The sequence below is a fragment of the Scaptodrosophila lebanonensis genome, unplaced genomic scaffold, assembly GCF_003285725.1.
Source record: "Scaptodrosophila lebanonensis strain 11010-0011.00,11010-0021.00 unplaced genomic scaffold, SlebRS2 tig00000024-arrow-pilon, whole genome shotgun sequence".
Classification (NCBI taxonomy): domain Eukaryota; kingdom Metazoa; phylum Arthropoda; class Insecta; order Diptera; family Drosophilidae; genus Scaptodrosophila; species Scaptodrosophila lebanonensis.
The window spans coordinates 19435194-19450182 of record NW_022060538.1 but is presented as its reverse complement, the minus strand read 5'-3'; the positions used below and the strand labels follow the sequence as shown (position 1 = coordinate 19450182).

The window sequence follows — 14989 nt, the reverse complement described above, 5'->3', positions numbered from 1 at the left end:
TATTACGATAAATATATTGTTTGTCATATGTTCGCTGCATACGGCAGGCCACTTGCTGTCTATAGTAATTACAAAAAAATTTTTAATTAAAAGAATTTAATTTTGAATATGGAAAAGTTCCTTTAAATTATTTAAAGTTGCCAGTCATATTATTTTGCCCTGATGCTGCACCTATACCTTTGAATTTTTAAATTGTTAACCATAATTTTTATTATTTTATAAATTTTATTATTTGCCTTTACATTATATACATCTTTATATGAATTTGTACAATTGATAAGCAAGGTTGAAATTGTTTTTATTGTATGGTTAACCACCACGAATAGTTATCTAAATGAATTTTATTCAAAATTTAAATTAAATGAATAGTTACACCATGATGTTTTAACGCGTCGTAATTTGTTAGAAGCCATGACGAGAGGTGGGTTTTTGACGTAGGTTCTGGTAATATTAGGGATCACCGGTTTCGACCTGCGGCCAAAGGTGATCATGGTAGGGTGGGCACCGAACCTGCTGACGCAACACCAGCAGCGCAGCAGAGACCAGAGGTAGAACCCTTTACAACGACAATTTAGTTTTTCCGTACTCGCTTTCTTTTCCGTTCTAATACTTTCCTCCAGACATACCAAAAAACAAAATATCAGTAAAAAAAAAAAAAGGTAAATAAAAGCACGCGAATTTTAATGGCATTAAATATTAGCGATCGAGCAGGTAGCACTGCGGCCATAAAGAAGAACCACCCCCATATTGCCGACGACCGCCGTAGCCGGAACAAGCGCGTGCTCCGCTTAGCCGCTACACCCACCATCAGCACGGCCCAGAGTAGTAGCGATATACGTTGCATGCTACAGCAGAGCAATCAAAAATTTCGTGGACTGACACTCCCGGATGTAGTATCTGGGAAGAAATCGGAATACAAAACACGAATACGATGGGCTCTTGTTCTCGTTTTTACAAAACGTTTTTGTTTTATAAAAAAATTATCAACAGAAAGCTTTCTGTGCATTTCCCAAGTTTATTTTGAAGCTGGAGTTGTAAGTTACCTTTGAACGTTTCTTCTTAAAAACATTACATTTTTCATTGTCTTTGAAAGTTAAAAATTTCACAGCATATTTTCCAATTTTTAAATTGTACACTTTTATTTAAGACTTCCTTAACACTACTTCTACTATTCAATAACGATATTTTTTCAATAAAGGCTTTAAAAACTTGTTAATCATTTATTAGAAAAATAAATTCTTAGAGTTGGAAATATGTGTTTCAATCTTGGGTGACTGATGTTTTATGTTTAGTTGCATTTACTCTTAATATGTTTTTATAAGCTGTACCCAAAGGGTAAAAAGAGTATATTACCTTTGTGGAAAATATGTGACATGGAGAAGAAAGCATCACCGACATCATAAAGTAATAATTGACATGCCCGTTTGTCTGGATGAACGCCTGGATTTCGGTGGCGGCTATGCCACATTCACCAAACTTGGTAACTTGGAATCTCATAATATCCTGGCAACACAAGTCTATTTAGTTTATTTCGAATAATGAATTGTACAAGTATCTCCAAAGTTTCCAAGAAGCTGAAGTTATAAAATCATATCAAAGCAAAATGCAGTCTAGGTTTAGAATTTTCTTTTTTCTAAAGGCTCTTTTGATTCCTTATTTAAAACCCATTTACATTTTTTTTCTATGGTTTTCCTTTTTTTTGGAAAACAAATACGCCACATTATTTATCAAGGAAAAATAAAAAACCTTCTTCACATATTTTGACTTGGGTATTGAAAACATGAATAAGTTTTCCTCACGGCAGCACGACAACCCTGCGCTCTCTTAGATATCCTTTGGTGCTCTTTGCAAGCGTTTTAAATATTTGCGCTCAACACAACGCGCTGTCGCAAAATTCCAATGGAGCGGCGCGGCGCGACGACGACTGACGGTTCTCGGCCAGTGCGGTAGCCACAAAGGTTCAGTTTATATTTTGGTCGCGTCGCCTTCGGTTCATTCCCGTTCGATTGCAGTGCAAAGTGCAAAAAGCAAGCAAGGAAGCCAGCTAGTAAGCAGGCACAAAGCAAACAGAAAGTAGCAGCAAATTCCCATTGCCAAATTGTTAGTGTGTCCGTGCGTCTGTGTGTGCGTTGACTTTGCTGTAGTTTTCCACGAGACTAGCGCTACAGTGACATTTGCATACCTAGTGAGAACGTTTGAGAAGTCACCGCTTAGTTCGCGCCCGTCCGCGCCTCTCCCACACAGCGTGTGTTGTGCCGAGTGCGCTGCCTAGACCTTCAGCCAGACATTCGTAATTAAATTCCATCTCCATATACTTGCACATTTGGGTAAAATTATTGAGCGTCAAACGGAAAACGTCAACAGAGCGCGCCACTTCCGTCTACGCTAGCGTCAGCGTCAACGTCAGCGTCACCAACATCTCCATCGTCTCCGGTTCCCTTTGAGGCCTATCAACAGTCGTAGTCGCAGTCGCAGTCGCTGTTGCTGTCACCGTCGCAGTCACCGTTACAGACAAACATGAAGCGTTTGGCGTTGATTGCCAGCGTTTGTCTGGCCGTGGTGTTGATGTCATCCTGCCTGATTGGCAATGTCGAGGCCAAGAAGAAGAAATATGTGGGCGAAACTGGCGGTGATTTTGAGTTTATCGATGAGGTAAGTCCCAAATGGCTCAACTCGACTCAGTTCACTGTTTTTGTCTCTTACTTAATACATTTTAAGCTGACAACTGACATTTGACAACCCTGAAGAACGGGGGGTGTGAGAATGTGAGTTCAAAATTCTCTATGTGTGTGTGTGTAAGTGTGAGTGTGTATGAGTGGGTGGGTTTTGTTTGTGTGTGAGTTGGCTGGCACACATAACGTAATTGCGCTTTTATTTGCCAAGTTTTTGTTGCTGTTGTTATTGTTGCTGTTGTTGTTGTTCTCCTCGTGGGCTTCGCTTTCACTCGTTTGCACCTTTTGCAACGTTGCTGAGGTTTCCCATCAAACAACAGCAACAATAATGGCAACAACAAAAGTTTTACAACTTTTTTTCTTCGCTGCCTTTTCTTCAGCTACTTTTGCTCCTGCTGTTGTTTTGTTGTTGTCTTTTTTTCCAATACGCTTTGGCCAAACGACTGTCGTGCCAATTACTCACGCAAATCCGATTTGTAGTAGCAGTTGCCGTCTTTCCGTCGTTTGCGTCCTAGCCCTCGCTTTCGCCCTCGCGCTAGTCCACATCATCGCCTTCGCCTTCTTCGACCGCGCTTGACTGCCTTAAGAGCGTCGTAACAGGCTGCCGGCTACTGCAAAGCTCCTACTCTTGCCTCTGGCTTAGCCATGCCACACACTTACGCACGCACCTGCCTGGACTAAGCAGCGTTGTCGAACAAACAAATCGGAGGAGGCACAAAAAAGCGCAGCAGCCTCGCAAATGTGTGTATACAAAAAAAAATCAATAGCATTTGGCAGCGACAACGTAAATGTTCACTCCCCGTCTCCCCCTCTTTCATCGCACCTCAACTATGAAGTAACAGTAAGCAGCTTTGTATTTGTCTGCACAATCACACACAAACATACACACATCCTCACGCACTTGAACAGACCCCTCTTAGTAGCTGTTAGTCACAGACGTTACGTCGTCGTCGCACAGCGGCTCTGAAGCGTCGTTCCTCCATTAAAAAATAAAATATCTTTATCTAAACTGAGAAATCCAAATAAATGTGTGCACTAAAGGGTGCCAACTAACCGAAGCCCAAAGAAAGATATATTTTAATTTAGGTTAAGTATAAAATCAAGGAATCCACAAGTAAACCGGAAGTTAGCTGCTTTGCCAAAATAATGGAACTTGTCAAAGTACTTTGAAGTACCATTGATAGCAAACATTAAAGGAATGTAATATCGAATAATCTCTATTATTGATTGATTGATTTATTTTCGTTCCCACAATATATAAGTAAAACGTTTCTGACTCACAGGCAATACTTATCGATGGTGGGGGGCTTACAAGTTGTCGGATCGATATATACATTTAAGTATATATTCTTCTCTATCCCTGCCTGCATTATTAATTTTCTTTTTGGGGTATCAATATTTTTCTCTTTATCAAAAAAAGAATAATAACTAAACTAAAATAGAAGAACGATTTATAAGCAGAACTAAAATCTTTAAACAATATGTAAATTCTTAATTTAGGACTTCATTTTTCCCCACCGGTATTCTAACATTATCTTCAGAAATTAGAAAAACTTTACTCTTTTCGCCTCCTGCCCCACTGTGCAACGTCTTTGTCAGTTGCCACCCATTGTTTTTACCACTACCACTTTTTGTGTTTTTATATGCTGTGTTTTTTTTCGTTTCTATTTATTTCTTCTGTTTTTGGTTTGGCATTTCGCTCTTTATTTCTTTTCATTTCCCTTTTCCTTATGCTCTTTTAACGTGCTTTATGCGTGTTTGCTGCCGCAGCGGCCATTGCTGCGCCTATGTTCGTGTGCTGGTGTGTATGTGTGTGTGCGTGTACGCTGTTAAACGCTTTTTCTGCCTTCCACATCCAACACACCGAGCACACACATGTCAAGAGGCCTTGGGCGCGACTGACGCCAAGGAAAATTATTGAAAAGTGCCAAAGTTTCTAAGCAGAAGAGGAACGCGAAAATTCCCAAAACAACAAATGTAGAATTTTAAACAGTTAACGTTTGTTTAGTGCTACATATTTGTATTGGTATGCATGTGTGTGTATCTTCAATACGGGCTACAAAAACAATTTACAGCTCAGACTTTGGTTTTAACTGCATAAATTTTGTCTTTGATGCTTACTTCGTTCTCCATGCTACAATTTTTATGAGCCTGTTACGCGTTTTTGAATGTATCGCATATTTTTGCCTCTCAAATGAGATTTTTATTGTGTTTATTTTCGTAACTTTGCGGATCAGAGTCGAGTGAAAGTATTTAGAAAATGGCATACACATTATTTGAAAACTTTGCGTACAATTATTCTTTTTCAATTGGCAACATTTTAATGTTATCTGGTGTTTAATTGAAAAGTTTGAATTAGGTTGCTCGCTTTTTTTAAAAGCAAGTGCTAGGGATACTAAAAAGTTTCCAACAGTTCTTTATTACTGCTTAGCTATGCGCGTAAGTTAAATCGAACTTGTGCTTTTGATTCCTATGGGATTTAATTTACGCAATGACCGAGTTTTATTGGAGTTTTAAAAGCTTATAAATAAAGATAATAAATGGGGAGTACAATAATTGATAAGTTTGAAAACTCGATCTCACGGAAAAATTTGTTGTATTCATGTATAGTAAGTAAATAGTAATATTTAAAATCTTAGCTAATATTGTATTCTAATGCTTAAATGGAAAAAATAACTACAAGAATTGAGAGCAGCTGTGCCCTGCGCTCTCAGTATAGTTAGGGTCGAGATTTTATTTTTCTGTCAACCTCAATGATTGGCGTACCATTTATCTTGAGGGGAGACGCATCTAAGTAGTTGAGCACATAATAGCCATTTAGCTGTACCTCTGTAGTGTAACATATATATTTATTAATGTTGTTTTGTGAAAATTGCGCATTAGGGGCCATTTGTTTTATTTTCATGTAATAATTTATTGAAGAAATAAAAATCCATGCTGCTGTGCAAGTGATTTGGTTTGCCGATGTAGGAGTAGGTATCAATCAAAGCTAGCTATTCTCTTACGTAGCAGTGAACATTCTTTGGCAAACTTAGTGAAGTAGAGCCTACAATTTCATGCTTTTCGTTAACAAATAAATCATGCTTGTACATTTGTGAAATGGTTAGAATTTCAATACTGGAGTTGATTATTGGGATCATGGTACCTATTACTGTTACGATTTGAATTATTGTTACGCAACAAATGAAGCTAATCTAATGGACTGGCCCATGGCGTGTGTTGGTCTCAACTGCAATTTCCGTCGCTTTCAGCGAATTTCTTCCGAACATATTGCAAATTTCCATTTGTTTGTGTCGAACTGTGCTATTTGTGGAGCTCATATTTACCAGTTGGCTTTTAGCTAATAAATAACATAAATCCGTTCAATTTGCTTAAGCTGGCATTTGCGACACACGCACACTCATGCAGGCAGATAAAGGGAAATAGGTTTGGCAAAAAGCACTGCCCCAATAAGTATGCAGCACGAAATATAAATAATCATACACAGTTGCGCGCTCGACCTAACATATACATTACGCATACGCCGTGTATCCGTTTCCATTTCATTTTGTCTACTGCTCGCATTTATCATAAAAATGATAACAAATTAGCTTAAATTGCAAAGATTTCGCTTGATTTGCTGTCGGCATCAATAAAACTGCCTCTAAATGTACGGGTGTGTTTGTCTGCGAGTGTATGTTTGTATATGTATTTGTATGTATGTGCGCATGTACGCCTCAACGACTGTCAAGCCATGCTTATTTATTGTTAGTTCTATGCAAGCAGCACAGATGCGAGCACATTGTCTACTGCTCCAGTCTGTCGGGTCCGTCTTCACATGTGCGTCTGAATGGTGTGCATGTGCCTTTGTGGATGTGTCTGCGTGTGTGTATTTGTGCTTCAATAATCAGTATCGCACACAAAACGTCCTGCGCAGGCAAAGTGGAGCAGCAAACATAAAAAGAATATCGTACTTCTATAAAAATGGCTATGCTCATTTCCATCGATTACCAACAAATGACGCGCTGTTTGTCAGCAGAAAATAAATCTTTGCATTGTGCATTTGGCAAGAGCTAGTTGGCAGGGTAAGCAAGAGTTGAAAACGCCGTTCAAGCGAAAATTCTCGTCTTAGAAATATAAAAACTGATCTAAGTTAGTTTGGAGGCGCCAAACATAAAATACTCTAGAAACTTAATGCAGCGTTCCACGTTTGTTAATATTAGATATTATATTGTTATTGATCGAAGTTTTGGCTTAAAAACTATAAAAATTTAAATTATATATCTTATTTAACTTAATAAAGTTTTTTGTTTTTAAAACGAAAGAAATATAATTATTCTATAATTAATATTAGTTAAAAGACTCAATTTTATATTAATAAGAAGACTCTGTGCTATTCTGAAAACATATTAATGTGCTGACAGAAGCATTAGCAATTTTCGTAAGCGTCAAAGTTCAGTAAACATAGTTCTTCCTACCAGCCAGATATGTTATTAGAGTTTTATTGATATCTGAAGTCTTTTGGTCTGACAATTTAATTTAATAAATTTCTTCTGATTTTTATATTATATACTTGTATTCTTATATTTTCTCCAATATAAGAAGCTTCGTTTTCATTTTCACATTTTACTGTCTTAAGTAGAATTTATGTACGAGACCGTTTATGTTTATAGGTATTTCAATGCTCTTTAGAGAGCCAAGTCAATACAAGCTGCTGTACAAAGAGTATAAAAATAAGTAGCAGTCAAGGGAAATGGCAGACAACAGCTCAGCAGTACGCAGACGATGCTGCTGTTCCGAATAAATCAGTGCGCAGTTTATGGCCAAGTATGCAAAACTGGCAGCTCACATACGCAGCATACGAATACACATTTATGTATGCATATATGTACTCGTATATATCAAAGCAATAAACTTGATATGCATAATTTTGTATAAGCGGCACTTAGAGTTGCCCAGAAATTGAGCGCTAAACAAAAATAACAAAGAAGAGGAGCAAAATGGTAAAAAAATGAGCAAAATCAAAATGTGTGCAAATTACAGTTTACTTATGCAAGTGGTGCAAAACGCAGAGCCACCCACCCACAACTATTCAGAATTGCTGCTGCTGCTGTTGGTCAGCAAAGTTTTACATTCAGTTTTACGGCCACAAGCGACATACTCGTACACACATGATGGGCGTCGTTCTCGCATATTTTGTGAATGTTATATACATAGATAATAAAATTTTATGTTGTCAAACTGTTGCATAAATTGCCAACACGCAGCAGCAAGCTAACTATCAAGTAAATTGCGAACCACCCAACCACCCACCCACCTAACCACCTAACCACCAGCCGACCACATTCTAGCTTCCCACTCACATTGAGTTATAAAGTGAGTGAGTTTATGACACTGTAAAAGTGAAAATGCCAAGAGCCTAGGCAAGTCATATAAAGCAGATTAGCACCTATTTAGGGAGCTTGATTAGGCAATTGAGGTTGCATGTTTGTGGCGGTTGGGTTGGAAGGCAACCCTTCATCATGGCATTTGGAATGCTCGCCACAGCAACTGCTTCAATTTGCATGTGCGGGGGCCGTACCGCAAGATGCATATTGCATGTGGAAAATGCTAATCGAAAGATTCGAGAGGTTGTGAGAGTGGGAGATGAGAGGAGGATACCAACTGCTGCGTTGCCTTCGAATTTCCCCAGAGTTTCGCACGTGGCTGCCTGGAGGAAATATGGCCAAAACTAGATGTAACAAATTCTGTTGCCGCTGGCTTAAAAAAAAGCAACTTATAAGCAAAACTTTACTTGCTGAATATATGGAAAGTGTGTCTGTATATGTGTATAGCGTGTGTCTTGCACACTACAATCCCTGCTTCGTGTTTCTGGTTTTATGCTTTGGGTTTTCATGCCCTATGCTTTAGGTAAAAGGGAATCGTAGGTATATCATTAAGACTCGTAATAAAATATGAAATGTATACAACCAATGTTACTATTATAATAACTTGCGAAGAGAGGCTTCACTTTTCTTTTACTTCTTTGTTGATTACAGTTTTTTATGACTTCCGTAAAGTTTGTCAGCAAATGTAAAATGAATTCTTTAAATAATATTTAATACACACTTCATATATTTTTATTTTATAAGTCAATTACTGATAAAACCAACGTTCTTCCTTTCAAGTTTCTGCCCTCGAGTGCTTTTATTAGTATTTACATTTTGCTTATGCCTTTTTAGGTTTATCAAAAGTTCGATAAATCGTTTAAGTTTTAAGAGTCTGGCTGGATATGTTTTCTCTTTACCATTACAATCATAGATGGATTTTTATACCCAAACGATTTTATGCTGCTTTGAGCCACCATGGCACCTTTTCTGCATTGAAATGAGATGGAAGGTATAATAGCTTCGTTGAAGTCTGCAGGTAGTTTTTTAACTTGTAGCCAGGCATTTTCGCATGCTTTATGGCCACAATGTTGGTATCTTATTGTTCGCATATATTTTTCGCATAACTCTCAACCCTTCTCAATCCCTCCCATTCCCTTCCAGTTGTTAATTTCTTTGTGGCTTGCCCGAGAATAAAAACTTGCAGAGCTATAGCAAAGAAAGATTCGTGCACTGCACGTACGATGTTGCATTAGCAAATTGCCAGAGTGCTTGGTGTTTTGTAGATTGTGTCAGTGTGTGTTTGTGTGTGGCCGATTCGTTCGTAAGAGCTTTTGCCATTGCGTGCATACAGAAGCAAAACCGTTCCGAATGGTTTACGCAATGTTTTCAAATTGCTTTAGCATCATTAACAGCAGTTAAAATTTCGTGCCCGTCTGCGTTCGGAGCGTTTGTGTTGAGGTGAACATAATTTTTTATAGCATACTTTTGAGCGAAATACTTTTGTTCATTAAAGCAGGAAATACATTCATAATGTACTTATTCATTCACCAAAGTTGTTTTTATTTAATTATTAATATTTTATTTTTTTTAATTTTTTTAATAATATTTACGCACACAATAAAATATTACTACGGGCACTCAATTATTAGCATGATTTTAATCATTGTGAGAAGAATGATGAATCACACGCCATATAAGGAGATATATAGTAGTTGAATTTAAATTCTGAATGACTGATAATTTTACTATCGATCGGTTTTTCTATAAAATATAAAATTTCTTTGATTATTAGTTATTGATATTTGCTGACCTTAGCTAAAAGGAACGGATAGTTTGAAAAAGGTATATGATTAAATGTAAAATGTAATTGTATACTGTAAAACAAAGTATTACCTGGATAAAATAGCGAGTTAACGATTGATTAGCTCTGAACCGACTGCAAGATCAATAGTTTCTACTGCCTCTTTGCGATTGATATTGCTTCCTTTCTTCGTCCAATATCTTGCCGCCCTCTCCACAGATTTGCCATCTATCGTCTACAAAGATAAATGAAAAGTCTTGTAAGATTCCATATTAGTATATAATGTTCAAAACAGAAATATATGCTGGGATGCAAATTTGTTATAATTGTTTTATAATACAACTACACACAAAAACTTCTTCTGTATTCAGCAACCGCGTTTGAAGCATTCAGTTTGCTTTGATCTTGACTAATAGACAATTTTTTTAAAGTTTTAATAGTTTCGAAAACTGTCCTTAATATAAGTATTAATGAAGAAAGTAAGCACATGCCTAATGCTCAACACTCTAAGTTGCATAATTTGTTGACATTGTTGTATGAGCTGTTTTTGGATTGGATGCTAGTATACTTACTTACTTAGTATTTGATCATTTTTACCTAAATTAATCTTCGAGTTTGTAGCGCAAAATTGCAAAATTGTTTACGATTGTCTTGCTATTGCTCTCGTGTATCTTGACCAATCGCTCGACCATAACCATTATAACTAGCTTGAGTGCCGTTTTGTTCTGTCAATTGCATAGCCAGCTTCATAAATCTTGTGCCAAGCCAGAGACCATGGCGAGTCCGATACTGACAGGGCAACTGTGGCGCTCAATAAGACAAATTAGTTTCAAACGCATGCACAACTTCGAGAGGGTCAGAAGTAGACTAAAACATTTTTCCCCAACGAACTTTGGCGAACTATTAGTTCATCGTGCTGTCTCCCTCGCTCGTTTGATATATCCTTTCACATATGGCTGTGGCCATTGAGCACAAAAGTTGAGCAAACTCATTTTTCACTTTCATATTGTTGTGCAGCAGCGCCAGAAGCAGCAGCCGGAAACTTGATACATTTTACAAGCCCCAATATGAGAGGACTTGTTCCACATACATACATACAACTGGGCCACTTAACTGATTATGTAAGATGAGCGTGATTGTGTGCGTGTGTGTGTGTGTGTGCGTCTTAAACAACAGCTGTAGTATTTGCTGGAAGGCATATTCATACTCGTATATTAAATTTCCATGGCAGGGAACATAACGTGCGAGGCTGCCAAGTTTTGAGGCTCTGCTTGCTTGATTGCTTGCTGCAGAGGAAATATGCAAAATTTTAATTAATGACAGCTACATGATGCTCGGCCGAATCTTGCCCTGCACCCAGCGCAGCCAGCTTCATTGCTTGTCAAGCTGTCTGCCTGGTGCCATATTGCAACTAATGAGTTTTCAAAAGGTTTCTCGAATTTGGCACAATGTGGAAACATATTGTCATAGGCTAGGCTGCCAGCCTGCAGCTCCTTCACCATATTTCAGAGACGTTGTGGGTGTGTTCGTATGTGTGGATTTATAAATTGGCAGTCTTAGCTACTAAAGAGCTGAAGTCGCAGTCTCTGCCAGTGGCAAGATTAATAAGTCGCACGCGCGCACACACACACACACACTTTCTTCGTCTGGCAAAATCGAAGAGAAATCTGTCGCATGGCCTGTCATTATGTCTATCAATTACTCAAGCGAAGCCGAAAAAGACACACATCTACATACGCATTAGGCTTTGTAAGTAGCAGCTAAGCGTGCTTCAAATGACTAGAGCTGAGCTCTTTCTCTCACCCTTCCCCCACTGTCTGTAAGTGCCTAGAATCATCTCAAACGGTGGCTTCTTGCCTGCGTGCTGGGGTGGAGCAGTCTTTATTATTTATGGAGTCGAAGTTCTGGAGCTGTCGTTTGTGTCTTACTTTTTGTTGACAATTCCGTGAAGGTTGTGGCTTCAGACTGCGGTATGCGGTGCAGATGACAGTTGCAGCTAATATGTGCACTAATTGAAGTGCTCCACTCGCCGTAGCATGCAAAAAGTTCGAGGCCATTGTATGGTGCTGCGTTGCGTATACGCCGAGTATGACCTTCTGCATGCACGCTTAGTTCTGCAGTTTATACTTTTATAATTCGCAATGTGAAGCATTTCGCTATGCTTGGCATTTGCGTGTCACCATGATTAAAAATTCTTGGGCAAAACATTTTTGATATGAAAATGTAATTTGTAGCAAAGCTCAAACGAGCGAAAACCAGAGTATATCGTATAAGTATGTACACTGAAAGCGAAATAAAATATAAATATAAAAAACTACAGTTGGTGACCGCTCTTAAAATAAAATCTAACCAGCATATATGCAACTACATGGCTGTCAGTAATTTGTCGTGCATGTAACTTTTATGGTATTTTTTGTAGCGCCTGATTTTAATTAAAAGCATTGCTTATGTCAGATGCATATAAATAGAAGATAGCCACATAAAAGAAAATTTAAAAGAGACGCAGAAGGGAGTACCAGTCTTTTTGCGTATCATCCAAAATAATTTAATCTGAATAGCAGCATTTAAGTCCATCTGCAGTTGTTAAAAAATATAAAACAGCTTGAACGCTTTTTAAAATGTAGGAAACTTAACTCTAACTTAATTTTCTATAATGATCATTTATATGTTAACAAACAATTAACAAATACAAGCAACAAACTACATAATTGGTTGTAAAGCTTTCCCAAAGAATGAAAATGCTTTGAGCGTTGAAAATCTATTTTATGCATTAAGCAAATCGTTTGAAAAGGACAAAAGTGTCCTAATTTACAATAATAAACACGCAATATAAAAATGTTTACATACTAAGATACTTCTTTATTAATGTTATATTTTGTTAACTTGGTCTTACTTTTTTTTAGTTTTGACAAGTAGACGAGTAAGCAGGTTTTCAGGTGACAAAATGCTTTAAAATGTCATTTTGGAGTTGGTGTGCAGGCTCAAAAGAAATGGCTTATTGTCTTTGTTTTTTTTTTCGCGGTGTAGGGAAAAAGTAAACACAGCGGCTGCCATTGCAGACACACACACACATCGGCGCAGAGTTATAAAAAAGTTGATTTACAATTTTGTGCTTTAACTTAGGACAGTGACTGGGCCGGTGTGCGGAAGGTGCCACGAAAAATTAAAAGCAAGATAAAAGGATTCAGCATGGTCGCCGTTAAATGTAACGACAATGTGGCTGAGCTGCGAAGGCAATGGCAACTGATGCTCTTGCGGTGTGTGGCACATAAACCTTGCATACACACACACTCACACACACGCACACAAAAACAGTTACAAGCGAACGCGACGGTTGCAGAGAGACAGAGAGAGTGTGTGTCCGCATTACCATAAATAAATTATAACGCACGCTACTTTGACTGTGAGTTTATTGCATGTATGCGATAACTCACACATACGCAGAGAAGCTTACGCACACACACATACGCATATACAGGTTTGTATATGCAGCGATATAGATATGTACAGAGTGTTATTGTGTGTGTGAGAGAGAGTGCGAGCGAGTGAGTAGGAGATAATAACAGTTGCCAACTTGAAGCAGAAGAAGAAGTAACACGTCGACAATGTTAAAGCAGGCAGGCAGGCAGTAAGGCAGACAGACGGGCAGATCTATAAACTTGTCTGCGGGCAGGCACCAGAGATAGAGGCGAAGAGTAAACCGCACACTCACACACACAAAGTTGCACACGTAAATGGCAAATGATAATAATTTACGGCGTAAAAGCAAAACACACTCGCACTCTCCCATACACACACACACACACACACAATGGCGAGCGAGGAAAGAAACGAAACGAAAACTCTGACTAAAAATGGCATAAAGTTTATATCCTTTATGTGTGTTTGTGTGTTTGTGTGTGAGGGCGTGTGCGGGCTACAAAAATGCAACACAGCACGGGATACTGCATACAAATTATGCAATTAGAGTGTGACCAAAAGTGTGGGCTGGCTAAAGCTGCGGCCTGAAAACCGGATATTACTCAGAAGCTAAAAGCTGAATTGAACTTTTTTGTTCTTCTAGCTTCTTGTTGAGAAATTATCCAGCTAGAAATTGTAGCGACAACGTCAGCAGTAAAGTCTAGTGGCAGAAAATCTCATTCACAAAGACAGAGTCAAAATTTTTGACAAATTGTCAACGAAAGTTTTTTGTAAAATTCCTCCTTTCATCCTTTTTTACGATTATTTTTCTCTTTTGCAAAAGTAGTAAGCGCGCAAAAGTTTTCTGAAGTTTGCTGCATTTGTAAAGTTTTTGGTAGCGAGTGCTGACAACTAGAAAAATAATATTGCGTATACGCGATGGGTGGTATGAATGGTCGAGAGAGTGACACAATGTTAGCAAAGGGGCAGCTGAGAAAATGATGTACGAGTACTATACACTTTAATGGCAGGGTAATGCATGCCTTAAAAGAAGCAGACAGTGAGATAGTGACAGACAGAGGTGGAGAGTGAATCAGAGTTTGATAATTCAAAGTTTTTCAAGTAGCAATTAGTCGTTAAACTTTTCAAAAACTATGCAATAAGTGGGCCGAGAAATTGAAGTTGAACTTAATGTTTAAGCATCTTTGAATTATGTGGGCTGTGGAAACTAAGGAGTGGATTAAATTATTAAGCAAACAAACCGGCAGATTAACTCTAATAGCTAAGTTCTTTTCCCTGTTGTATTAGTTGTATACCTACTTTAGAAACTCTTTTAAATCTCAAAGTACACAAATATAGTTTACTTTAAGGTAAACTAAAGAATGAGTTTGCAGCAACAAATTGTCAAACAAATTGCATTTTTCTGTTTAAAATTGTAACTCTGTCTGGCAAAGCCCGTTTTAAAAAAAACTAAAGAAACTCATAAGTTGGTTTAGACGTGTGAATTAATTATATATCTTTGTAGAAGTCGACAAGCAAATAGTTGTTCACTTTGTGTATTTTTTGCTAATAAGTAATTAACAAGCCTCAACCTGATCAACCTGATGATTGAACGCTGACACATGTAAGTTGTTTTATGAGTGAAATAGTGGCTTTAAAAATGTCTCTTCTTCTTCCTCGTACTGTATTGTTATAATTTTATAGTTCATAACGTTACTCTCATTATTTCTATGTCATTCAAAGTTTCTACAAATTGTTTCTCAACTTAT

At 37.9% G+C, this 14989-nt stretch overlaps 1 protein-coding gene across 2 annotated transcripts in view; it reads left to right on the top strand.

Moving 5' to 3' along the window:
- The first annotated feature begins 1980 nt into the window (after positions 1-1980).
- Positions 1981-14989, top strand: part of LOC115621930 (proteoglycan Cow) — a 57849-nt gene continuing 44840 nt past the window's right edge. For both annotated transcript variants that reach the window (XM_030515778.1, XM_030515777.1), the window contains exon 1: positions 1981-2652. In XM_030515778.1, the coding sequence (XP_030371638.1) occupies positions 2518-2652 (135 nt within the window). In that variant the 5' untranslated portion in view covers positions 1981-2517. The remainder of the gene's footprint in view (positions 2653-14989) is intronic.